The 27,226-nt window shown below is 32.6% G+C and overlaps 1 protein-coding gene across 3 annotated transcripts in view; it reads right to left on the bottom strand.

The window, feature by feature from the left end:
* Window positions 1-27,226, bottom strand: part of LOC143046266 (uncharacterized) — a 51,095-nt gene that overhangs the window by 11,886 nt on the left and 11,983 nt on the right. For 2 of the 3 annotated variants that reach the window (XM_076219339.1, XM_076219341.1), the window contains exon 3: window positions 91-8,881. In XM_076219339.1, the coding sequence (XP_076075454.1) occupies window positions 91-8,870 (8,780 nt within the window). In that variant the 5' untranslated portion in view covers window positions 8,871-8,881. Of the gene's footprint in view, window positions 1-90; window positions 8,882-22,442; window positions 22,548-27,226 lie in introns of those variants that run through there. The other variant, XM_076219340.1, reaches the window with a different exon arrangement.

The following is a 27,226-nucleotide window of genomic DNA, read 5'->3' as shown; positions in this document are numbered from 1 at the left end:
AAATAAACAAATGGTATGATAGTAAGTGATAAAACTTTCTACACAGAGCATAGGACATGACTATTTACACACACTAGAAGTATATAATACCTTAAATGTTTCTCCATCTGGAAGACATAGTACATGAGTTTCCACAGGACTTGGCTTGATCCTTGTAATTGTTCTCTAGGGATCGGCTGATTCTGTAATGATCTGTCCGACACATTCTTCCATTGTACACTACACACATGTCTCATGAACCTATATGGCGAATAGTCCCCGTTACATGTCAAACACTTTACACAACGTAATAAAACATCACACAGTTTTTTGGGGATGAATTCTCCAAATGTGTTCCTACTAGTTCCGTCTAACAGAATCTTCATGTGAGTAAAACAGATTGGTTTGAAATGTGAAAACTCATAATTTCCATTGTTTGTTAGCCGCCTTGAAAATAAAAGCATACTATAAATCAGCCTCCTTGTTGGTTCCGCCATTTCAAAAGTACTTTGTTGTGATTGTTGCATGACTTGTACATCATCGTTTTCATTACTATTAGTTCTTTGTAAAGCGGGAGGAAACAGTAAGCTGCCACACACTTGCTTCCTTTGATTTTTTCCTGGTTTTGTTGACTTTCTTTGTCTACTGTGATGTTTGATAGAATCATACATATTCTCTGCTGACGATGGTCGGTCTTGTTCACTATTAACTTCATTATTTTCTGTTGATTGAGGTAGATCTAAAGTAGCACTATCATTTTTGTTAGAAGCTGGTTGTTCTGTTGTATGAGATCCTTCAGTTGAACTTGAATTTTCTACTACAGTTTCAGTTTCCTTTGTAGTTTGTTCACTATCTACTGCTGCTGAATCATGATTGTCAGAAATAACTTTCTTCACTTTATTTTTGAATGCCTGTATTTGTTCAGGGTATTTGTCAAATCTTAGATTAGTTAACCGATCCAAGTGACTGTCTTCTTCAGTTGATTTCTCTTCTGCAGAACCTACCTTTTCACTGCCACCTTCCCGATCCTTAATGCCTTTATCATTAGACTCATTTTCCTCTATGATAGGAGTTGCTTCATACTTAAAGTCAGGATTATCACTGACAAAGAACATATCACAGTACGTGTCATCTAACTGTGGAGATTCAGGCTGACTACTGGGCACTATACTACTAGTTCCTGAAGTATCATTGACAGCTTTTGTCTGTGAGAAGATTTCAGGATTTTTCTTAAAATATTCATCAAGTTCTGGTAGTACTGGAGGTTGTTTAAACTCATCATCTTCTTCTTCTCCTTCATTGGTACCTTCTTCTTTGATATGAGGTGTGGCTGGTGTCCACGGACTTTGTGGCACACCTTTTATGTACCACATTATTTGTATATCGTCATCGTCCTCATCAAAATCCCCATCACTGTATTCCTCCAAGTCATGTTCTAGGTTTTCTGATTCCACTTTATTCTTATGATCCTGAGAATAGTCGATTGTTTCCTTAGAAGATTCCATGTCGGATGTATTATGAGCATAGATCAAAGTTTCATCATTGTCAATACATTTTGATCCATCATCACTCAATGACGAGCTGTCTTTGGTTGTAGATGGAGCCTTACAATTCTCTTCCACTTGTACACTTTCTGACATGTCATTCAGAGACTCAGCTTTCTGTACACCTTCTAACATGTCATTCCCAGACTCTGTGTTTTGCATACTTTTTGACATGTCATTCCCAGGCTTTGTGTTTTGCATACTTTTTGACATGTCATTCCCAGGCTCTGTGTTGAGTACACTTTCTGACCTTTCGTTCCCATACTTTGCATTGTGCACATCTTCTAACATTTTGTTCCCCGACTCTACATTGTGTACAATTTCTGACATGTCATTCCCAGACTCAGTGTTGTGCATACTTTTAGTTGTAGAGTCAACAGTTGACAATTCTTTCAATAATTCCACGGTTTCTGTGGTACCTTCTCTATTCTCTTTTTCATTTGAGAGAGAAATGTTGGTCTGCTCCACTTCAACTGAACTTCCGCCTGATAATTTACTGTCAGACTGCTCCGTATCAATAACAAGTTTATCACAACTGCTATCAAGTTCACTCTCATCTGTTGTAGAATTATTTGTCTCCATCGGAACAAATGATGCAGATAAACTGTCTTTACGTGTACCTTTGTGGATCAATGAAGGCATGGTCACTACTACAAGCTTAGATTGATCATTGTTTTTCTCACTATCTTTTTTGGTAGTTTTATCGTACTTTCTCAATGGTGAACTGTTCATTATCATATCTATATTATCCAAAGACGGTGTAACAGGTCGTTCATTCATATTTTTTACATATTCCAAAAGCTCTTCTTCATCTTCTGATGAGTTTTGTTCAGGTTCATCAAAATTCACATTTCCACAAACAGAGATAATCTTCAGTCCACAACTGTCTTCCTCTCCACAATTATCTTCAACAACTTTTTGAGCATTTGCTGCATCATTCTTATTGTTACCAACCATGTCATTTTCTATGTTTGTATCTGTTTCTAGTGTTACTCCTTGATTGTTGTTAGAAGTTCCAGTGCGCAAAGTAGTATCTTGACCTTTTTTGGCAATTGGTTTATCTGTTTTTCCACTCACTTTTGAATCTGTACAAACTGATGCTTTTGCTTTCGGCAAAAATGTGTTAGTCTGTTTTCTCTTTATTGTTTTTCCTTCAAATTTTCTAAGATCTTTCCATAGTGATTTTTTCTGTTTTAGTGATGGACTATTATTTTGGGTTTTCACTTTATCTACAGATGTAACACCAGAACTTTTGTATTTGTTTTCAGAAGGAAGCTTTTTGTGTTTTTCTGATTGTTTCAGAGGCATAATTTTATCGCTCATTTTCCAGTCTTTCAGAATATTAGCTTTTGCCGATTTGCCTCGATTATCTGAAACTTTAGGTGGTAAATGGTGACGAACGAATCCCGATCCTGATGATTTGTTCCTGTTTGTCAGCAGCATTGGTCTGACAGGTGATTTCATAGACACACATTTAACGACTTTTGAAGATATCGTCAATTGTTCACTCGCCTTAGTCACATGTTCAGATTTATTTGACAATTCTTTCACATTCTGCATTTTTCTCTCTGATTTATGCACTGTTTTTAATTTCTGATCTGAGGTATCGTTTATATGATTTGAACTATCTTTATCCTTTTCGTGTGACACAGTACTATCACAATGTTTTGATGTAAGCGACAGATTTGAACGTTTACCCTCTTTCATTTCAACATTTCTTTCAGGATTTAACATTTCCAGTAGTTTCTGTTTTTTGGAATTGATTTCCATTTTTTCAAAAGTTCCATCTGAATCTTTGGTGGATTTCAATGCTGTAATAGATTTTGAAGCAATGGGTTGTGGAGTGTCAACAGAAACAGAATTCAATTCACTGATTGTTTTTGTCTCTGACAGCTTTACAGCATCGACAAAAGCTGATTTCTGTTGGCTTTCCTTTGTTTTATCACCAATTGTGAGATGACTATTTTTCTCTAATGTGTCCAAACTAACATTACTATCACTTGTGTTGATTTGATCTGGGCTTTTATCACTTGTGGTAATTTGATGGAGGCTGATGTCAACATTGTTTGTATTCTCTACTAAACTGCCACAGTTTTTAACATTTAACAGTTCTGCTGTTTCAGTTGCTTCCTCTGTTACAACTTCCAACTGTTCATAATGACAAGGTAATAGTTCTTCTGTAGTACAGACTTCAACTTCCTCAACAATAGATGAAGACGGCAAAATTTTGTCTGAGGTGCCTGAGACTAGGTCTGTTTCCTGAGATTTGTCCTCAGTCAGACAAATGGTTTCTGTATAATTGTCTTCAGGAGAAACATCTCCAGTCTTATTGTTGAGTTGACAACTTCCCTCGGTCTTTTCAGAGTTCTCCTCAAATGATGTTTGTACAATGACCTCCTCTGATACGTCAAGACAATTTACCTCCATGTCCCTCAAGAGTTCATCCTCATCTATCTCCTCTGCACCTAGAGAACTTGTGGTCATATTATGACTTTTCTGATCAATGTCTATTTCTCCAATTTTACTAGTTGTTAATGAGTTTTCTAAACTGACCTCAACATTTTGAACATTTTCTAGTCTTTCTAATTCATCAGCACTTAAGCTTACGGTGTTTAAGTCTACGTTTTCAATAATTCCAAAACACTCAAAACTTTCATCTGTGCTAACAGTAGTCTCTGCGTTGTATTCATCAGCACAGCTTTTATCAGAACACTCCATTGTAGATGGGTTTTCGTCGTCAACATCTTTCTGATTCTCTTCATTGTTGTCCACTGAACTTTCAACATAACAATCAATATGATTGTGATTGTTTTGTTTGCCCTTCTTATTGATCATAGAAGAACCTGTTTCATTGTGAACATCCCGATGTTTGTTCCCTACCTTACACATTTCTCCGCTCATCAATACGTTACAATCAATATTTTCAGAAACTTCATTTGTTTTAGGTGTCATAACAGTTTTATCCTTAGACCCTGTCAACTTGTTTTTACAATTGTCTATATTTGTTGATTTTATCTTTGTATTGTCATTTTGTGCTTTTTCTTTCCTTGTTTGATGTTCTTTCTCCACAGACTGTCTTTCTCCCTCCTTCACACCACATGCAGAGGAACTTTTACTTTTGTCGTGACTATTCTGTATAATTTTCTCCCCTTGTTTTGGTTTGTGTTGTTTCAACGATTTGTGTTCTATAGATTTACTGTTATCTTTCCTACCATGAGTTTTTGCCGATCGGTGAATATTTTTGTTCAAATCCATTCCAGTCTTATCTTTCTGATTTTTCATTTCTTTATTTTCCTCCTTGTTTGTTTGTTGTTGCCTTTTACATCCCTCATTTTGCTTTTGCTTTTCAGAATCTCTATTGTCATTTTGATTGGTTGTTTCTTCAGTTTGTATACCAGTTCCTAATTTGACTGTTTTTGTCTTTGCTGGGTCTAACCTTTTTACAACATTATTTGTTTGACTGAGTTTTTTCTTCATCTTATGGAAAAGGTTTTCAGGAATATTATTTGTGCTACTTTTTCCTGATTCATTTGACTTTCCTTCACAGGGTTTATCTTTCTTTGAACTATTTATAAACGGTAAATCTTCCAATCCAGTTCTGATTTTACGTCCAAATAACGAGTGAACAGGAGGTGATGTAATATCGGATGCGTCAAAAATAGAAGTCATTTTAGAATTATCACACGTTTCAGATTTGTCAATTGTTTTTGATTTTTCGTGTGTAGATGTTACTTTCAGTCTAGTAGGTGTGGAATTGACATCATTTTTCTTAAGTAATGAAGCCTCATTTAATTTTTCACAGGATGAAACAACTTTTGATTTGTCGTCTGATGATGATGACGGTGGTTTTGAATTTTGGTGCATCTCTTCTTTTCTCCTTTTGTGTTCTTTTTTCAAAGTCATTTTTTCATTGTTCAAATTATTAGACTTTTCAAGCAGACCTTTTGTTTCTGGATCTTTATCAGTAGATTTATGATTGTCATGTTTTGCCTTTATAGCTTTCTTATCAGAATTTATCTTTTTAATCTCTGACAGTCTTAATGGACTTCTTGACCTTTTCTCTGACTTTTTCTTGTGAACAATTTTATCAAAAATGTTTTGGTTTGCGTCTGCTTCTTCCTCAATGTCTACCATCTCTTTATCAGCACTGCGGTCTTTTGATTGTAGACCTGATGAATGTTTTGATTTTTCACCGGAGGTTCCCTCATGCCAGCTATCAACTACCATCAAGCTGTTAGCACTACAATCTGATTCAGACAATGTCTCAGACATGACCATACATTTGCTTGGTGTCTCATTACTCCCTGAAGTATGACCTTTCTTTTCTTTTGACCCGCTCAATGTTTTTGGGTTCAGTACAGGTGATAAAAATAAATCTTTTTCAGATGACATTGTTTTTCCAATGGTAACTGGTGTTGATGTCAGTTTATCTTTAGCGAATGAATTGATTTTTGGACTAGTTGGCACATTTCTATTGTTTATGTTTGGATTAGGCACTAATGTTTTCTTCTTTTCTGTCTCTTGCATCATTTTTTCACATGATGACTTCTCACTTTTGTCTTTTGATTTTGATTTTTGTTCCTTCGATTTAACATTGAGATCTGAAGAATGCTTTTTCTCTTTACTTGATTTTGAGGATTGACTTGTTTGATTTTTCTGTTCACCTGATATTAACAATCCGACCTTTCCTTCTGATGACTTAGATTTAGTAACTGAATGTGATGTTGTTTTTGATAACCCTGTCGTACGAGAACATGTGATCTCAGATGGATTTGAATTCTGACTGTTTTTATGGCTTGGTTTCTCTGTATTCTCTGTAACATTAGAAGATTTGTTGTTTTTATTTCCAGTAAGATTGTCTGATTTTGCATCTGTGTTTTCAGAAACTTTATTTGATTTCCTGTCTCTGACACGATGAACATTGTTATTATTATCACCACTGGATGATTTTGATGTCACAGTAATTTTTAAGTTCAATTTAGCTTCAGATTTTTTACTCTGGTCTCTTTCTTCCTTGTTTTCTGATTGTTCATAAAAGTTTGCAAAGGGAGTATAAATATGATGCCCGTCACTTTGAACTTCTTGATATTTCAATGAAGTTGATGGTGATGCTATTTCTGATGTGTCCTGAAGGGATGATTCAGCATTGTATGATTTATCATTGATATCAGTTTTTGGCGTATGACTCTGTGATGTATTTATATCACTCTTTTTGGCAGCATTAACACTACTGTCATTCTCTGGCAATTCCTTTGACGAATTCAAAAGATTAGAGTTGTTTCTCATAAACCAGTCTATAACAGAGTCTATTTTTTCCTTGTCTGGTATGTTTGGGTGAATTTGATCAGGTGGATTATGACAGATTTGAGGTGTTTCTGAGAGATTGTGCTGATTTGAAGATAAACAATGATAGTCATGAACAAAATTGTCTCTGCTTGCTGGTGTCGGCAGCAATGGTTGACAAGAGTTTAATTTTTTCACCAATGTCTTTGATCTAGATATGTTTGTAAAGTAAGGTACATTATCTCCAGCCTCATCAGGTTGTACATACCTCCTTGGTTTGTCTGTCTGTACATCACTATGCATGGTAGTGTCAATGTTATTACAATGCATAGGATACAAGTCGTTTGAATATTTATAATTTGATTCACGATTTGATATCTGATCATGACAGAACAGTTGATTAGTCTCTGACACACTTTGTAGTTGATTTGTAAAAGCTTCGATTTGATTAGTTGAAGGTTCATATTCATTTTCATTGGAACAAGAATTCTGTCTTCTATGAAAGTTAAACAATTTTCCACCATCCACAGTATCTTCTTTGCTATGAACCCTCTCACTGTGCTGAACATTTTGTTTTCCTTCATTTGTCTGGTTGATTGTTTTTCCATCATTTTTATCATTGTACCGTTCTTCTTCCTTAATATCAGTAAAAGATCTTTTGCCGTCTGCAGTGATACGACCTTGACAGACTTTGGATATACCTTTGGCAATATTCATTACATTTGATGTTCTAGATTTGGTATTTTTGAAGCTGTTGTCAAACACGGCAGTGTTATCTGATGTTTCAGTTTTGGTATTTTTAAAGCAGTTGTCCAACATGGCTGCATCATTTGATGTAGTAGAGGATGAAGTTGTATCAGAGGATTTGTTAGGGACTCTATAGAAATGATAGCGATCATTCCTTTTGTGAAGGCATTCTATGTCCACAGATGTTAATACATAGTTCTCCATCCTATTCCTATTTCGTAATTCCTTCCTTTTGTTAACACCAGTATATTCCTTTTTTATAGGTCTGCCTTTTTCACCAAATCTGATTTCTCGCAATCCTTCTTCTACAAAATGTTGAACATTACTGTGTTCTCTTTCCGATTCCCTCTGGGACCATATCAAATTTCTTCTTTTATTGTCCCTTCTATCATTTTCTTCTTTTATCATATCATTTTCTAGAGGAGAACTATTATGTCTTTTTTTAGATGACCAATCATTTGACATGTTCATTAGTTTGTCATTCATGTTCGGCGAATATTTACATTCACTTTCTATGGGAAGTCCATTTTCTCGTAACTCTGCAGACCTCCGCCTATTTTCAAATTGGGGTTCATCACTTTTATGACGATCTCTACTGTTTTTAGAACGATCCCTTTTGTTACCATGGTGATTTCTATTGTTTTTGTGGTGACTATCCTTATGATGCTCACTATTGTCTCTTGAGATATTTAATTGTCTAGTTTCTTCTCTATTGTAACATTTCTGAGTCCTACCACTACTATTGCGTCTTGGTGACCAACTACGGATTCTGTCTCTGGATCGACTCCTATATTTATCTTGACCTCGATGGGTATGATGTGACCTTTCTTGGCTAAGAGTCCTATGTGACCTTTCACCGCTATTAGTCCTATTTGACCTTCCTCTACTTTTACTTCTCCTTGATGAGGTTGGAGATTTTTCTCTACTTGGTCTGTATGACCTAGAATATGACCTTTCTTTTGAATCTCTTGAACTTTCTTTTGAATCTTTTGACCTTTCTTTTGAATCTCTTGACCTTTCTAGACTGGAATTTGGAGATCTATTTTCCTGTTCATGTTCATTCTCTAATGATTTTCTGTTTTTTCTTGTGTTGGCTTGAAAGGTGTCTCTGAATGGCTTTCCTCTTCCCCAGAAACTCCTGCCACGCCAATATCCTTGATGAAATGAACGTCCTCTTCCATGTTGATGGTATGGTCTAGAGTTCAGAATATAGTTGTCTGATGGTTTGTCAGATTTGTCTTCATCTTCTGGTGTCAGATATTGGCCTTCATCGTCTGGTGTCAGATATTGGCCATCTTCATATTCCTCCAAACTCATGTTCTGTCACACTGGAAATACAAAACAGAAACTCATGTTAAATCATAAAACATATTAACACCAGGTGCTCCGCAGGGCGCAGCTTTATACGACCCCAGTGGTTGAACCCTGAACAGTTGGGGCAAATTTGGTCACAATATTCAAGCTTGATTCTGTCTGAATTTGGATTGTGATAAAATTTTTGACATAATTTAGGTTTTTGTCACAAAATTAATGTGGTCAAAGATCTAACAAATCTATTGCACAATACTGTGCAATTGAAGATTTCTTCTTGAAACTTTTCAAAATTTGAAATTTGAAAATTTTTGAAAAAAAAGGAAGCCCTTCAAAACTCGTAAACAAAAAATCCCCCCCCCCCAACTTTTTGAAACCCCCTTGGAGCAATAACTCTTAAACTCAATTCCCTGCTTTCCATTGCAGTATTGAACCTTGTAGTACAATTTCAGAGAGATCCATACAATTACACATGAGTTATTGTCTTGAAACTAGAAAAATGCTTGTTTTGACCCCTTTTTGGCCCTTAATTCCTAAACTTTGGCCCCATAACCCCTAAAATGAATCCAAACCTTCTACTTGTGGTTTTAAACATTGTGATATGATTTCAGAGCAATCGAAATACTTCTACACAAGTTATTATCCTGAAACTAGAAAAATGCTTGTTTTGGACCCTTTTGGGCCCCTAATTCCTATTCGGTTTGGACCATCATCCCCAAAATCAATCCCTACCTTCCTTTTGTGGTATTGAACCTTCTGAAAAAATTTCATGAAGATCTATTCACTTAAACTAAAGATATTGTCCGGAAACCAATGTGTCTTCGGACGACGACGACGCAGACAACCAGACGACGACATCATACCATTATACGATCCCAAAAAATGTTTGGGGTCGTATAAAAATACAAAACAAAAACTCATTTTAAATCATTAAACATATTTACCATTTACAGCTATTTTCCTAATGTATGTAGTTTAAAGGTTTGGTTGGCTGGCTTGCTTTGTTTGTATATATGTTTGCTCAAGCCTTCCATAACATCATACAAGAATGAAGGAATGAATGAATCTTTATTGCAAAAGCATAGACATGTTATGGCAAAATTAACAACATATATTACATAATATAAAACATGAATAGACAGCAGAGAACAATAGTATAATACAATGACATATAAAGTTATGAGACTATATTAGATCGAATATTCCATGCAGCTTTTAAATAATTACATAATTTGATCCTAAGAGACTTACTAGAAGCTTGTAGTAAATTTAATAGTTGAAACCCAACCTATCTGTTGATTAGAATTGTAAAACTTAATCAAAATGCATGAGCAAACAGTTATAAAAACAAAGCAAGCAAGCCAATCAAACCTTTAAACTACAAGCATCAGTAAAATAGCTGTAAAGAAATAAAACTTTCTGTACATATACAAATATATATAATAACATTCATTTCATGAGTTTTCAGTTGCCAAATGGTCTCCATAATTATTCCACTAACTAAATCACCTGAGCCCATTATGACTATGGTTGGTGGTTGATTGATTTTCCCCACTTTTCTCAACGACTGACCATCATTATGTATAACAAAATATGATGCTTTTAATGTTTCCAAACAAGATAATAAATCCTCTCACGAACTAATGAAAATCTGTGTTCTTTTACAGAAGACAAATAAGAACTCTAACTACCTGTCTGATTATATTCTTCCTTAGTATGAGTCATCAAATGAAAGTAAGCAATTAAAATTAAGCCTTCACTTCAATCAATCATAAAAAGTTCTTTTAGATTTAATTGGCACTTTTGATCTTTTGTTCTTTTTATTTTACACCATGGAATGTAGGTATTTAATACATGTATCTAAAATGACCTGATATTATGTAATAATAATCCTATAACAATGTCATTTACTGTGGAATACAATTCTTAGCTTATGCTGCTGAATATTCATTGTAATCATTAAGAAAGCTTTCTATATATCTATAATCCCGCTAATCCTGTACTTTTTACAAGTATTTAATATTAAACCATTCTATTGTTATAAATAATCACAAACATAATAAAAAATTTCAAAAATGTGGTAGACCTTTTATAGACACATGTTATTATATCGTTTGACAAATTTGTATAGGTTACATCAATAAATTTAGTACTAAAATGATTTAACAGTGATTGACAGTTGACATTTAATACATGAGGGTAGAAATGGGGTACCCAACAAGACAAACGACAATAAAAATGTTTGTAAAATAACATTAAAGATAAACATTCTACTCCAATTGTCACTGACAGTAGCAACAAAATGAGATTTGAGAATGGCAATAATCAAATAAGACTCATTATGAAGCTAACAATAGCAGTAGCCTAATAAAAACGTTTGATGCATGACAGTAATGGGCATTCCTACCAGCATACATTGCATGATAAACAATTTCGTGAGCTTATATCAAAACATAATAATGTCAATGTTTAGATCAAATTAAATGAATTCTTTATTTTCATTCCACTGTCTTTAGGGCACAAATTTTTCAGAAAAGGTAATGCTGGTTTGTGAAAATGTAAAATACTGGTTGCAGATATGTAAAATGTTTGTCCCTATAATATATAAAATATATAAAAAAAAAAAAAAAAAAAATGTAATCTTGTTTCCAAAGATTTTGGTCTGTTGTCCTAAAATGCTTACATTTTATGCAGAAGTCCGAAATTAACTAATTACAATAATTTACTGAAAATAACATAAATGTTTTGGATACATGTACAAAGTAAAATGACTCCACACAAACATTAATTTACCTAAGGTCTTGTAAATATAAATTTCCAAGTTAAAAGTCACATGTTATGATAAAAGTTAATAACTGTAAAAAAAAAAATGTGCATACTGGTTTTTCCTGTAATGTAGACATTGCATGCAGCATGCAAGACCCAACATTTTGAAGTATATCCTGTTTCAACTATTGATTTTTTTCACCAAATGGAAACAAAGTTAGTTTTATTAACCTAACACCAATCGTTTGGCAGGATTTGAATCAAAGCTGCTTTACAGTATAGTGACATTTCCACCTGCCCTTTGTCAAGGACCCTTGATGACTAGGCCAGTATAGTTTTATCAAACATTTTTTTTTGTCCAGGATTTTTTCCTCAGTAGGATTTTAATTTCAATGTCTACAGCAAAAAGAAACCAGCTCAAAAGGTCATTATTCTGTTATCAACTTGACAAACCAGATGAAACTCAATTCCGAAGTCATGAATATTCATTCAATTATGTTCCAAAAATCAGCTTAAGATTTGCAAAGCCAGGAAAGTCCAGGCCCTGGCGCCATTAAACTATTTGAGCAATTTTCAACTCCCAAAGACCAAAATTCTGAAACAAACATAAACTGCATCTTTAATAATTAGATACACCAATGAATATATTATTCCACGATATTCTCTGCATCTATTCAACAAAATTTTGCAATTTTCACAGCTTTCTTAATATTTTACCTTAAGTTTAACTTCAAAGAAACCAGGTATATCTTGAATTGCACATATATCACCTTTCTACATGCCGATTTTCAACCCATGTTTAAAGTCTTTTAAGAAAGAACAGCCTTTTGGATGACAAGCAGTGGCACTACTAAAAACCAGATGCTCCGCAGGGCACAGCCTTATACGACCGCAGAGGTTGAACCCTGAACGGTTTGGGCAAGTATGGACACAACATTCAAGCTGGATTCAGCTCTAAATTTGGATTGTGATTAAATAGTTGACACAGCATAGGTTTCTGACACAGAATGAATGTGGTCTAATGAACTTAAAATTTTTTTTTTGCCTTTGAGCAATTTACTTATAATGCTGTTGATGAATATTAATCCTCTCAAAAAATGTTTGAAGAAATTTTCTTTTTATTTATGAAATCTGAAATGAGAACCAGATGCTCTGCAGGGTGCAGCTTTATACGACCACAGAGGTTAAACCCTGAACGGTTGTGGCAAGTATGGACACAACATTCAAGCTGGATTCAGCTATAAATTTGGATTGTGATTAAATAGTTGACACAGCATAGGTTTCCGACACAGAATGAATGTGGTCTAATGAACTTAAAAAAATTTTTTTGCCTTTGAGCAATTCACTATGCTGTTGAATATTAATCCTCTCAAAAAAATGTTTGGAGAAATTTTCTTTTTATTTATGAAATCTGAAATGAGAAAAATTTAACCCCCCCCCCCCTCCCCCATTTTTTTTTCACATCCCCCTTTCCCTTTTTCCAAAACTGATCTCAATTTAAATTTCTAATGGAGTTTGCAACAATAACTACTCATTTAAATACATCATAAAATATTAAAATGTAAAATAAAGTGCTAGTTATCACTGAATGGTAAAGATTGTTTTAATTTATCAGTTGGTAGTAAAAGTGAATATACATTGTATATTGTATAAAACAATGATTTAAGTTGATTCAACTACTATTCTGGACAAAGAAAGATAACTCCAATTGAAAATATCTTGCTATTGCACAATATTGTGCAATTAGATATTTCTTGCTATTGCACAAACTGTGCAATTGAAAATATTTGCTATTGCACAATACTGTGCAATTGAAGATTTCTTGCTATTGCTCAATACTGTGCAATTGAAAATTTCTTGCTACTGCACAATACTATGCAATTGAAGATTTCTTGCTATTGCTGAATACTGTGCAATTGAAAATTTCTTGCTATTGCACAATACTTAATATAATAATTTTGAATCCTGATTTGAACCAACTTGAAAACTGGGCCCATAATCAAAAATCTAAGTACATGTTTAGATACAGCATATAAAAAAAGCCCAAGAATTCAATTTTTGTTAAAATCAAACTTAGTTTAATTTTGGACCCTTTGGACTTTAATGTAGACCAATTTGAATATGGGACCAAAAATTAAGAATCTACATGCACAGTTAGATTTGGCATATCAAAGAACCCCAATTATTCAATTTTTGATGAAAATAAAATTTAATTTTAGACCTCGATTTGGACCAACTTGAAAACTGGGCCAATAATCAAAAATCTAAGTACATTTTTAGATTCAGCATATCAAAGAACCCTTAGGATTCAATTTTTGTTAAAATCAAACTAAGTTTAATTTTTGACCCTATGGACCTTAATGTAAACCAATTTGAAAACCGGACCAAAAATTAAGAATCTACATACACAGTTAGATTCGGCATATCAAAGAACCACAATTATTCAATTTTTGATGAAATCAAACAAAGTTTAATTTTGGACCCTTTGGGCCCCTTATTCCTAAACTGTTGGAACCAAAACTCCCAAAATCCATCCCAACCTTCCTTTTATGGTCATAAACCTTGTGTTTAAATTTCATAGATTTCTATTTACTTATACTAAAGATATGGTGCGAAAAAAACCAACAAAAATGCTTATTTGGGCCCCTTTTTTGCCCCTAATTCCTAAACTGTTAGGACCTCAACTCCCAAAATCAATACCAACCTTCCTTTTATGGTCATCAACCTTTCTATTTACTTAAACTAAAGTTATAGGGCGAAAACCAAAAGTATTCGGACGACGACGACGCTCATGCCAACATATAACTACCCCCTAGTTTCCTGTAAATCTTAAATTAGTATATCAAGGTGTGCATTGATCCTCAATTTTTAATGCAAGCTCATAGACAAGTAAATTTTGGCTCACAATGGCCAAAATATATTTCTCTTTCACTAAAAATTTCATTTCTGCACATTTGTTGGTTAGTTTAGGTAAACATTGAAATTAAAATCATTATTTTGTGTAAGAGTAGGGCTACCTTAACATACTTTCTAAATTGGATGGAGTGAATTGGTGGTCTGACACCTATAGGCCTGGTCCCTAGAAATTCAGTCATTATGAAGTTTTACAAATGGACATCATTCATAACATTGACATTGTCTTTGGTTTCATTATAAAATTAAAAGATGTTAGTTTAAACATTTTTTTCCTAGTGGATTGGGAAACAAGTTATTGCAACTTATATCAATCCCTCTCCTCTTTGCAGGTGCGAGTGCTGCCTTGTAGCGGCATTAGTCTGCTCTTTTTCAAAATCTACAAGGATGTCTTTTAAGTGCAAGAGATATTGCTCTCTCTTTACACAGGTCAGCCATTTATTGTCCCCTTTCGAAGGACTATCATCGTTTCTCAAGACAATATTCACAAATGGTGTCAAGGGAGAGCCAAAAATGTAGAAACAAAATTTTCTCAACGGAATGGGGATCGAACTAGGAACTTATGTGTTTGAAGTCCGATGTGCTAACCACTACACCACGGCTCTGAAGATGTTGTATCATTGCCAGAGATTTATCCATCAGAGACCAAATGACATAGAAGATTAGTAGTCACTGGGCCCCAAAAATCAATCCAAACCTTTCTTTAGTGGTACAGAACCTTTGAGTATAATTTCATAGAGATCCATACACATACATACTCAAGTTATTGTCTTGAAACCAAATGTAATTGACCCCAACAACAGCAAAGTCATATAATTAACGACTATTAAAAAAATGTGGCTGTTAAAAATAAATCATACAGATCTTAGTTCAGATTTAAACAGGCATTGTTTAAATATTTTCTTCAAAATTATAATTTCAAGCAACTCCTTTCATATGAACACTTGACACAAAAGTCATTCATTTACAGAAAGGTCAATAGCACAGTAAAATGTGAATTTTATCTAAATGACCAGTACTTAAATTGATTACAATAACAAAACTGCCGCCTTTTATCTACTACGTTCATTTTAATTCATTCACATTTTGGAATTATTTATTGAGGTTAATTATTGTATGAAATTGATGGTTTCCCTTTAAATATGAGATTAAACTTTAAATTGAAGATTAAAACTTTAAATCCAGCGTTTCCTAATTCTATTTTCATGATAAATTTAGATTAAGTTTATCCCATAAAATATCAATAGACAAATAAATATAGGTGGATGGTTTCAATTATCTTCTAACACAAAAGGCAGCACTCACATCCGCAAAGTGGAAAGGGATTAATATAAGTTGCAATAACTTGTTTCCAAATCCACTATAATAAATATGTTTAATATAACACAAATTTATAAAAACCTCAATCCAAGATTCTTAAAAAGAAAAAAAACATGCCTAAACATATAAAATAAGGAGATGTGGTATGATTGCCAATGATACAACTGTCCACCAATGTTTATACTTTCTTTTTACCTATAAAAGATGTGAGGTTGCTCCCTCTAAAAATCTATATTCTAAGAAAATTTGTAAATAACATGAAGTTTTCATGAAGTAATTAATGTTCTGAAAAAACTTTTTTTTATCAAAGAATGTTATTGTTAACTGCAAAAAAAATAATTTCAATTATTGGTAAAATATGATAAATTGAAGAAAAAAAAATTTGAGATTTTGCTCTTGATCTTTTAATAAAAAAATTCAAGGTTTGGCAAAGTGAATGATGAAACACAAATCAAACCTATTAATGTTGACACCCCTGATATAATTTAGGATCGCTATTTCTTAAGCATATGTAACTCAGTTTGATATGTTTTCTAACATGTTTCTCTAGCCAAAACCTCAAAATATAAAATGTAGAAAAATAATGTCTTACACATATACAACTTTCTTCACCTAAAAAACCTAAAATAATGTAGGGAAAATCATGTCCAATTCATTTAAATACCCTATGCCCATAAGGAAAATATATTGTGTATAAACCATGTAAAATTCCCTAAGGTTATGATATTTTGATAACTTAAACCTTATGAGTGGTCATATATTGGTTTGATCACTGACATATATGACAGGTCATATTACACTTAGTTTTATAGTTATAGTATCTACATATTAGTCAAAAAAAGTTGTACATACTTTTACTACCAATCGTCAGAATATATCGTAAAACCAAATACCATGACATTATTATGTACTCTGAATCCAAAACTATGCTGTCTTAACAGAATGCTCTTGTCAAAAAATATGTCCAAAACCACTCTATAAAACAAACCACTAAAGTACTAAACAATGGTTTAATTTTTGTTGAATTTAAATTTTACAACTTCTAGGTCTGAACTATTCAGAATGTTTTATTTTCTGGTCCTAATTTCACTTGTCCCTAAAAAATCAAAATCATGCACAAAATATTTTCATTACTGTTGAAATGGACATTGCATATGTATATGGCTGAATAATAAATAAAGATGAGTAAGATTAGCAAAAATTAAAAATTTCTGGAGAAATCTGTTTTAAACCTGACAGACAACAACTAAATTTTAGACTGTCATGCTATATATCTTTATTCTCGTAAACCAAAGTACAATGGTACAGAGACATATACAAATAAATTAACATAGTATAAATTTTGCTGCTGGATTGATGTTTAACGTCCAGTGACAACTATTACATGAACATTTTTAGATAATCTTCCTGTGAAATAAGCAGGGGTTCCCTTATCTTTCACATTGACTGGTACTTTCCATGTTTGTAGGTGTTGATTTGCTATTTATTACATAAATACCTTACATAAAATTCCTACATTAAGGCAGTACCTGTCAATAGCATAGGGGTAGAAGTTATGGACACTGCCTTATCATGAATAGCCTGAATAAGTAAATAACACCTGCTTTGTACTTGATGGACACCTTGAGCCAGTGTTTAAACATGCTATTTTAGTAAGTTACGGTCTGCATGAAGGCTTATCATCCTACTTGGTCATGTGATCAGTAATATGACTCTGAACTATCTTCTCTTAGTTCTTACTCCTAATGTCATGTGTCTCAAATGCCTATCTTGAAATCTCTGATTTAATATAGTAGGTGATGGAACTCTGAAGTTTAGGTGAGCAGGCTATAAACAGGAGACCACCCAGACAGTTGGAAATTATTAAACGTACTGTTTTCAATTTTTTGGACACTCATGAAAAAAGTTTTCCAAAAAGAAAGTTTACATAGGTATCTGAATTCAGATAAATTTTGAATAAATTCACTTTTATTAATTACATGAAGCCTTATATCTTGTGTTATTTCAAGTTTATATAGCTGTTTACTTTCATCTTGAGATAATGGTCAGTACTGGTAGAATGAATCAATTATTTCAATATAAAAATATTGACATAGTCATGGTATATTTCCTAATGGTCAATAGCCGTTGTTAGGTTACATTGACCTTGATAAGGAATTACCATATAAGACTTGCATACAGTTATGTAAATATTCAGTTTGTTGATTGGGGCATTTATCGGGTAGAAGTATTCTGAACAAATCTAAAACAGAATACAATCATAATGTTCACCTCTTAAAAAATTGTAATCACAACTTGGTATACTTCTTTATCAGATTAGCTAATCACAATTGGGTACAGTTTTTATCAGATTAGCCATAAAAATAGTTTTGAATGGTTTAGATAAAAAGTTAAATTGTATCTGAATTTCAAGAAAATAGATGGAGTGAAAAAGCTACCCTTTTATACATATTTAACAACACTAGGGAAGGGTTCAGGGCTAGATTTACGGAGGTCTTAATTCAACTGTTTCTTGCCGAATACAAAAAAGTTGATATTTTTCTGACATTGACCTAATATGGTTTGTATACTGCAGCTAAAATAGGATTCAATTATAGAAAGATAATGAAAGTTACCCCTTACATAAAAATGTTTACGCTAAAATAAAACGCATTTTCTATCCCTGAAAATCCCTGAATTGTGAAGAAAACTGAAGTGACATGAAATCAACATTGTACGAAGTTGTTACTATATTTGACAGAAAACAGGAAATGTTCTAGTTGCAGTATAAAACTCTTTAACAAATGTACTGACAAAAGTTGTTACCTAATCAGGTTCCATAGAAAGGACTTTAAAAAGCGTAAATAAAATACTTATATTTATTTCCTTCCTTTTGTCAAGGTCTTTAATCTACTAAGAAGATTTTTTATTCAACAGGAAAGATTAAAAATGACATGATATTAAAATAATGAATTAATTTTCCAGTGTTTTGTTTACACCTCCTTCCTACATTCCGATATATATCTAAAAGTTTGTAAATTGTAGGTCTGGCATCCTTGCATCTGTGATAAGTTTACTCATATACTATTTAGTACATTGAAAACTGTTATCAATTAACATAATAAACTGCAGAATCTAGCAGCATAACTTTTATTTATCAGTTCAGTTTAAAAAGCTTTTACTGTTTATAGAACATGAGATGGTAATTAAGTTAAAGTGTAAGCATTTGAACCATAACTTCAATTGCTTTATTCCCAGATAATAATATGTTGTATTCTCTCTGGCAATGTGCATCATTCACTCAGGTTCCTGATAAATAATTGATTTTTGGAGGAGGCTTAGGAAGATAATTTATTACTTGTCACGGTTCCAACAAGTCTAACATCAAATGTTACCAACATGATAACATATGTATAGATTTTCTCTGTCAGCCAGAGTAGACTGTAGCAAATCTCTTCAACTTCAATACATATCACATGTATTTGGTTTTGGAAAATAAATTATAGAAATCACTGAAATCTACCATAAGATGGAGGACAATATTATTAACATTAAATATTAGTTTTGTTATAATCAATAGATTTGATGTTATTATCAAGTAGGGGAGGCTATAAAAGAAACGGTCATCGGCAGTTGGACACTAAACTTAATCAAGTATAATTGCCAATAAATGTCAAAATTTTTGATGACACATATATTAATCTTACATTAGCTGTGAAGGGTAAAATTCATTTTAGTCCAGTAAAGACTTTGGTTTTGTAAAGCATTTTTCACACAAATAAAAGTAACTCTTCAAACTGTTAATCTTTAAAACAAATGATTGATGGTTGGTGTTTTATCACCACTTTCCTGGTGGCAAATGAAGACCGATTATCATTACTTTACTGAAACTAGAATAATTCAATTGTGATCTGTGGTATGGGTTACTGAAATGGAAATGTCTTACTATCTGTGAAGTGACCAACATAAATCTTAATAACTTGTAGTTGCTGGACAAAACAAAAATAGCCAGCAACATAAAAAGGAAATAAAAGAACCAATCTTCCACAGACATAAAATCTACAACATTATATTGTCCACTTTAAATTATGTACATTTCATTGATTGTCAGTCTTTAAAGTCACTTTCAGCACTAAATCTTTACTATAGTGGTCAGTTTTTATTGGTGGAGGAAGCCAGAGTGCCCAGAGAGAACCACCATACTCTGGTATAAACACATACAATCCTACTAACTTTTAGGCATTAGAAATCATACAGAAATTTATTTCTTTATCATCTACATATTTTCAGTTTTGTACTATAACAGAATGCATGTTCCCTTAATGACCTTTGTGTTTTACTGGTTCATGTGCTTTAATCATGAGGAAAACTTGAACTTAGTGAACTAAGATTCTAAAACAATTCAATATAAGATTTCTTTATCATCTTTACATAGAAAACAATATATCAAGAGTTCATGTCTTGATAACAAATCATTAACCAGCTGTGCATGTCTGCTATTGTCATTCAAACTTTTGGCTATTGAATGCATTATAAAAGTAGTACTTACAAGTCAGTGACTGTGTAAACTCATGACCACATTCCATGATTGTAAATGTAAATGTTGCAAAGTCAGTGACTATATAAACTCATGACCACATTCGCTGAATGTAAATGAAATGATTTTGTCTTTGTGGGCCTCAGTTTCAAAATAAAGTATCTTCCATTCATACAGAGTACATTGATCTCAACTATATTGTTTCATTTTTTTCACAGCATTTTTTTCTATTATTACTGAACACACCCTGGTTTTTTTTCTTAAATATTGTATTCATTGAAGTCAATGATCTTTAAAAAAAATGTAATAAATCATGTGTTAATCTTCAGTAACACGACACAAATTTAATTCAACATTTGGTTTTCCTTTCTTTTTTTTCTTTTTATATTATAGGAAATGACCTTTGTACAGTTTAGAAAAACCCTAAATACACTGATGCTAATTATGACATTTAAAGTTGCTGAACAGTAAAGAAAAGACATAAAAAACTGATGCTAATCAAAACATTTAAAGATGCTGCACAGGATGTGGAGCAGAGCATAACCCCATTTATAATTGGACAAAAAATGTCATGTTTAGTCACTTTAGTGGGTATATTTTAAGTATGTAAAGTATGAATCTTTAAGAAGTATGTAAAAAATGGTACCAGTACAGAAGAAGGTCATTGCAGTATACCACCTACAACAAAACAATGATCCAACGTGGCTTAAGTTTTCAACAGAACAGGAATCACCATTGGTAGGAATAATTCTGTTCATAACTCGTATAACATAAAAATCAAATCATAGAGACAGCCGAATCAATCATTGATCACAAATATCAGTCTTCTTTATGTCATCACTTCAAAAAACATGTCAAACTGAATGAATTCCCTTCAAAAAACATGTCAAACTGAATGAATTATTCCCAATCTCAATAGGTACAAGACGTTTGCCCTTTTTTACCTGTAACATGATAGAACATTTGCGCTCCAAACATTATAGACATCTGCGCTTTACATTTTGATACACCTGTAGTAAAAGGGCCAGACATTTGTGCTTTTTACCTTAACCATACAGAAAGTATTGTAAAGCGCAAATGTCCTATACCAAAATCGCAAATGTTCATATTTAAAAAGGACAAATGTCCTACGAATTGAAGTGCAAATGTCCATATAAAAAGGCGCAAAAATCCTGCGCCCATCTCAATATATCTTACTTTCATTCCCTCCTATATATATATATATATAAGAAATAGGTTAAATTAATTCTTCTTTCATTCCATTATAAATAAGAATTGTTGTTTCTATTTCTTCTTTTCTTTCCATCAAGCAAATATAAGACTGTAAGACATAGGTTTGTAGGTCCTGCTTTTTAGTTCATAACAGTAAGAATTTGCACTATCTTTTTAACATTCATTCCATTTTTAGGTAAGGATTATGACATATATATATTTTCTTCATTCCATGTAGATAGATGTGCATGTATTAATTATGTCTCATGTATTCCATTGTACATGCATTAAACACATATGAAATATCTTATTCAATGCATCTATTCTTTCATTTTCATCCTTTTTTATTCTGTCATATGTTTATGGATGTTTCATCCTTCACTTTTTCCATCATTTGCTCCCTCGGTTTTGCTCCTTTCTTAGTGTGAGGAAAATCTTACAATATATTTTTTCTCTTTACATCCACATTCAGCAAATGTTACCATTCTTCCAGTCCATCTTCATCTTTGCAAGCTTTATTTTCATTATTTTTTTTTTTTCATTCATATTTTTTTCAAAGTCCATTCATTTTTTTTCATATATTTTTCAAAGTCCATTCATTTTATTTATATATATACATTGTCTTTTCCTTCTAAATTCCTCATTTTTATTCCTTTTTTCTTCTTTTTCCATTTCTGTCTGACTCTTTTCTACCATATGCTTTTTGTTTAATAATATGATTCTTGCAAAATGATGCTTATCTCAATCCTCTCTTTTTTCAATTAAAAACATAAACAAGAGAAACTCTGCAATGCATTTAATAAATTTACATAATTTAAATTACAGAAAAAAATTATAAAAAACAAACATACTATACTGTGCCAAAATCTGTCAAACTTTCATACTATTCCTAAATGTTCTCCTATGAAGTTGATCCACCAGTAGAACTCTCACTCTGGATGTTTACACTAGCATGTGTTTATAATCAATAGAATTTTATTTATAAACAGTGATCACTCTGCCCTCTGGGGGATTTATAATTAATGCCAGCTGACATACATTTAGTGCTTGTAATAAAACAAACTGATATTTTGACAAGACAGTGTAAATCTGACATTTATTTTGGTCCTAACCTAGTTATTTACATAGCTGTAGGATGTTAATGAACACAGATGTGAATATAAAAGTACTGATGAATTCTATAATCACAGATAAATATAAATGACCCAAATAGTTATCAAGGGTAGTCGATTCCATTTACTATAAATTTGTGATTATGTAATATTGGTTTGCCCTGTGTGGTGACCTGAATAAGTTCAATAAATATTGATTGAAGTTCATCATAATGTTAAATACAAATTTGACTTATTTTATTATCTAATACTTTTATTTCAACAATCATTCAACTGTTTAACATGTTTTAACTTAAACTCCTCCTGTCCCAATCAGCATAGGAATATATCTATTTCTACTTTACAATTTAAATTGGGACAACTTGATTGACTGTTGGTGTTTAACACCACTTTCTAGATTATTGGTGGAGGTAGCCAGAGTTTATAGAATTGACCAACTTTGGCAGGAAAGCTGGTGCTGAATGCCAATCAATTACAAGTCAAGTTCAGTCACACCTGCCACAAGCAGGGTTTGAACTCTTAACCTCAGTGTTGACAGACTAGTGGTAACTCGATGAACTACTAGCTTAGAAAGTACTGAGGGTGGCATATGGCCAATAATCCCCCCACACATCAGACTTAGAAAGTACTGAGGGTGGCATATGGCCAATAATCCCCCCCCCCCACACATCAGAAAGTACTGAGGGTGGCATATGGCCAATAATCCCCCACACATCAGAAAGTATTGAGGGTGGCATATGGCCAATAATCCCCCCACACATCAGAAAGTACTGAGGGTGGCATATGGCCAATAATCCCCCCACACATCAGAAAGTACTGAGGGTGGCATATGGCCAATAATCTCCCACACATCAGAAAGTACTGAGGGTGGCATATGGCCAATAATCCCCCCAAACATCAGAAAGTACTGAGGGTGGCATATGGCCAATAATCCCCCCACACATCACAAAATATCCTGACAGACACTAGGTATATGCAAACATCTATTGCTATAAGAGTAAATTCCCAGATATAAGAAATTTGGGCTCAATTATTAAACTGACCTCAGAAAGAGGATACAATAAAAATATCAAATATAAGCTTGTTTGTTGATCACAGTGAGAGGGCTGTATAGCAGGTCAAGGTCGTTAAAAACTCCCATTATCATAAGCCTGTTTGTATCATGCTGTTTAATACCAAGTAATATATCCTGTTCAGATGATACAGATACAGTGTCAACATAGTCAGTATTAATTAGTCCATCATTAGTAATATCATGGAAGTAATATTTAAATATTACTTCCATGGTACTATAAAGATTGACAGTAAACATGTCATCTTCTTTAATGATTACAGTTTTCTTAAGAGCTCAGCATGGAAGTATTATATATAATAGTCCATGGTCTCAGAAATTATAAACCATCTTGAAAATTATAAATATACATGTCATAAAATTAAATAGCATTCAGAACATAAATGTGGACAATACATCAAATCTGTTTGAAAAAGTTGTAAAATTGGAATTCTGTTTGCTAAACGTTTGAATTTGTGGCCATACTACATGTGCATGTAAAAAAATGTATTACCAAATTTACCGTACACTTAAAATAGTCCAGTCAATCTAGCATAAACCTTGAAGTAATTGTAACAGAAGACTTTTAAGTTTAAATCTTAAAGGGATAGTAGCTACGATTTTGAAAAAATTATGAACAAGTTTTGAAGCTGCTAAAATCAAAGATATGTACTAAAAATAAGCATCATATCCCAAATATACACAGAAAAAAGTCAAACAAAATCTAACTTTAGGAAACTAAAAACACTATTCAACAGAATTTATTGATTATTGATATTTTGGCCATCTATAGAGCATAACAAACAACTCTAACGGTGTTTTCATTCTTTTATCAAGCTACAACCTAGATTTCATAATTAATTAGTTGACCATTTATTAGATCTTCTAACATGTCAAGGTAATGAATCTCAAATTTGATAAGAATAATTAAGCATATAATTTTTTCTTTTTGTAGTTTGAAGTTTCTTTAAACAAGGTAGATGCTGAACAAATATAATTTACAGATATAACCAACACAAAATATTTACATTATTTTTTCAAAATGGTCACAAAGCCATAAATTGCAATTTCTTTGATGAAAAATATGGAACAAAAATAAAAATACCCATGACACTTCGGTTTTGTACATTTCATGAGCAGAAGATTATATAATATAGTCAAATACGATCTTATAACCCCATCAAAGTATCATACTTTACATGAATTTTAAGAAATTCAACCAAAACTGACCCAAAAAACCCTCATTTTTGTGGAGTTGTCTCCCTTTCCAATGTTAATTTCCATAAGAAATTAAAAATGCTGATTTTGAGTTTTCCACAAGTTACATTCATTGGGACTTTTTTCTGTGTATATTTGGGGCTTAAAACTATAGATTAGAACTAAAACATTTTTTGTTGCTATTAGCTTAAGGTTCAAACTTAGTTTGACTGAACTAAAATATTTGATTTTCAAATAAAATTTACGTAAGGATTTTTTAATATCAGTTTTTTTTTTATCATTCAACACATTAAACATGCAATTAAGCAAAAGGATTGGACATAGGCAAAAGCAGAAACAAATCCTTTACCATACACGAAGGACTGAATAATCTAATATTGCAGTGAGTCAGGGGAGGTAATCTTCCTTCTTGAAATTGCCTATAAATCAGTGTAACCTTGCTAGTTAATGCATTCAAATAATTGTATTATTTTATATCACAATAAAATTACTATCTTATGTATGTAATAGATTGATTTTTTTTTTTTCTAATTGAAAAACAAAACATTTTTTTCTATCAAAAATATAGCATTAGTATTGTTTGTATTGAAGCATAGATTCAGATGTTACACACTCAACAGAATAAGCTTAAATATCAGTTCGTGTTCATTACCGCATTTTTTTCACTACATTTTGTATTAACTTACATTTCATGATGTCTAATGATTTCTAAAAATCCTTAATTTTGACATCATATTTGTTTCCTGGAATTGATTTCTGTTTATTGAGTTATTGTAAAGTTCAAAGGTCTTTCACTGTCTGAGCTTGATTTTTATTTTCTGCATTTATATGAAAGATTCATTTGAACTTTTGAAGACGTCTTCAACAAATTCCTCTAATGTTGATGACCTTGATTGAGATGAAATTATCTACTTTTCAAGTGATACACATTTACAAAAAAAGTGTCAATTCCTACATATATCAACATTTCCACTTGAACATTAATTGTACTAGTACTTACATAGAATGTTACAGCAAGGAGGTTATATGAGAAGCAGAGTGTTCACTCTGCTCGATACAAAATTAGCATCCCCAGGAAAACAGTTCGATCAGAGAAAAAGGATAAAAATATAAAGAAACCAACATGTTTATCACCCACTTGACATGGCCCTCTGATGTACCAGGCTGTTACCGCGAGCAGTGACTGGGTCATTAAAGTTCAGGTGTATTTTTGGTAACAATGAAGTGTATAGGTGTTTATGATATGGAAAAAGATCGGACGCGCAATTTCAAAATCAATCGTTTGTCTATTGTGAAAAAAGATAAAGAAATGACAAAGTTATGCGGGTTTAAAGGAAAGTTAGTGTGCGATTTTTATTCAACACTACATTGCTTTAAACAAAGATTTTTGCTTCACCTTTCAATTTCTGTTGATGAGAATTGGCAGGTACTAATCAAAGAAAATATATGAATATGCCAAGAACTTTAGTTACGGTAACCAGTAACGACCAGAAGGAATATTTGCAAATGAGACATAGAGAAATTTATCGGGAACAACGTAAAAGTGCTTTCTGTTTATATCAACATTGACGGCAATGAGACAGATATTCGTTTCATTTCTATTGGTAATAAGTTTACTTTTAACATAAAATTTTAATTTTTTATTACTAAATAAAAAAATATCACAAAAAATCTTATTAACATGTCAACAAGGATTTGTATAGTTAACTATACAAATCCTTGATGTCAATAATTGTATATCTGGTCAGTTTATGACACCTCGGGTTTTTCCGTTCTTACTCGGGTATGTAATTAGGACAAAATCTCCCTCTGTGACAGAGTCGATCTCAACTAATTTTACACCTACTTACAGAAAAGTGGGTAACATTTTATGTGTAATTATCGTCTTTCGTCCTCTCTCCTTCTCATATAACTTCCTTGGTTACAGGAACAGTTGTTGACATTTTTGTTTATATTTCCATACTTAAAAAGACTCCTTATAGAGATATTATCAATATACAAAATTCTTGTACAGCCCGTCTCATATGTGATGATACACCGCCGTTAATTCCCATTGGCAGATCCAACCCCCAGAACCCCCCATTTTTTTTTTAGGCGGACGATCTGAGCATTTGAATGGGGAATATGGTTGGAACCCCCTTTGTCCTTGGTTGGGTACCCCCCCCTTTTTAAATGGCTGAATAAGCCCCTGATTCCAGTGAAAATTCCCCTTCTTTCAATTAAAAGAGCAGTTGCATCAAAAGAATGAATTGGA

This window comes from Mytilus galloprovincialis, chromosome 9 (assembly GCF_965363235.1).
Source record: "Mytilus galloprovincialis chromosome 9, xbMytGall1.hap1.1, whole genome shotgun sequence".
NCBI lineage: Eukaryota > Metazoa > Mollusca > Bivalvia > Mytilida > Mytilidae > Mytilus > Mytilus galloprovincialis.
The sequence above is the reverse complement of the archived record's forward strand: the minus strand, read 5'-3'. Positions and strand labels throughout refer to the sequence as shown.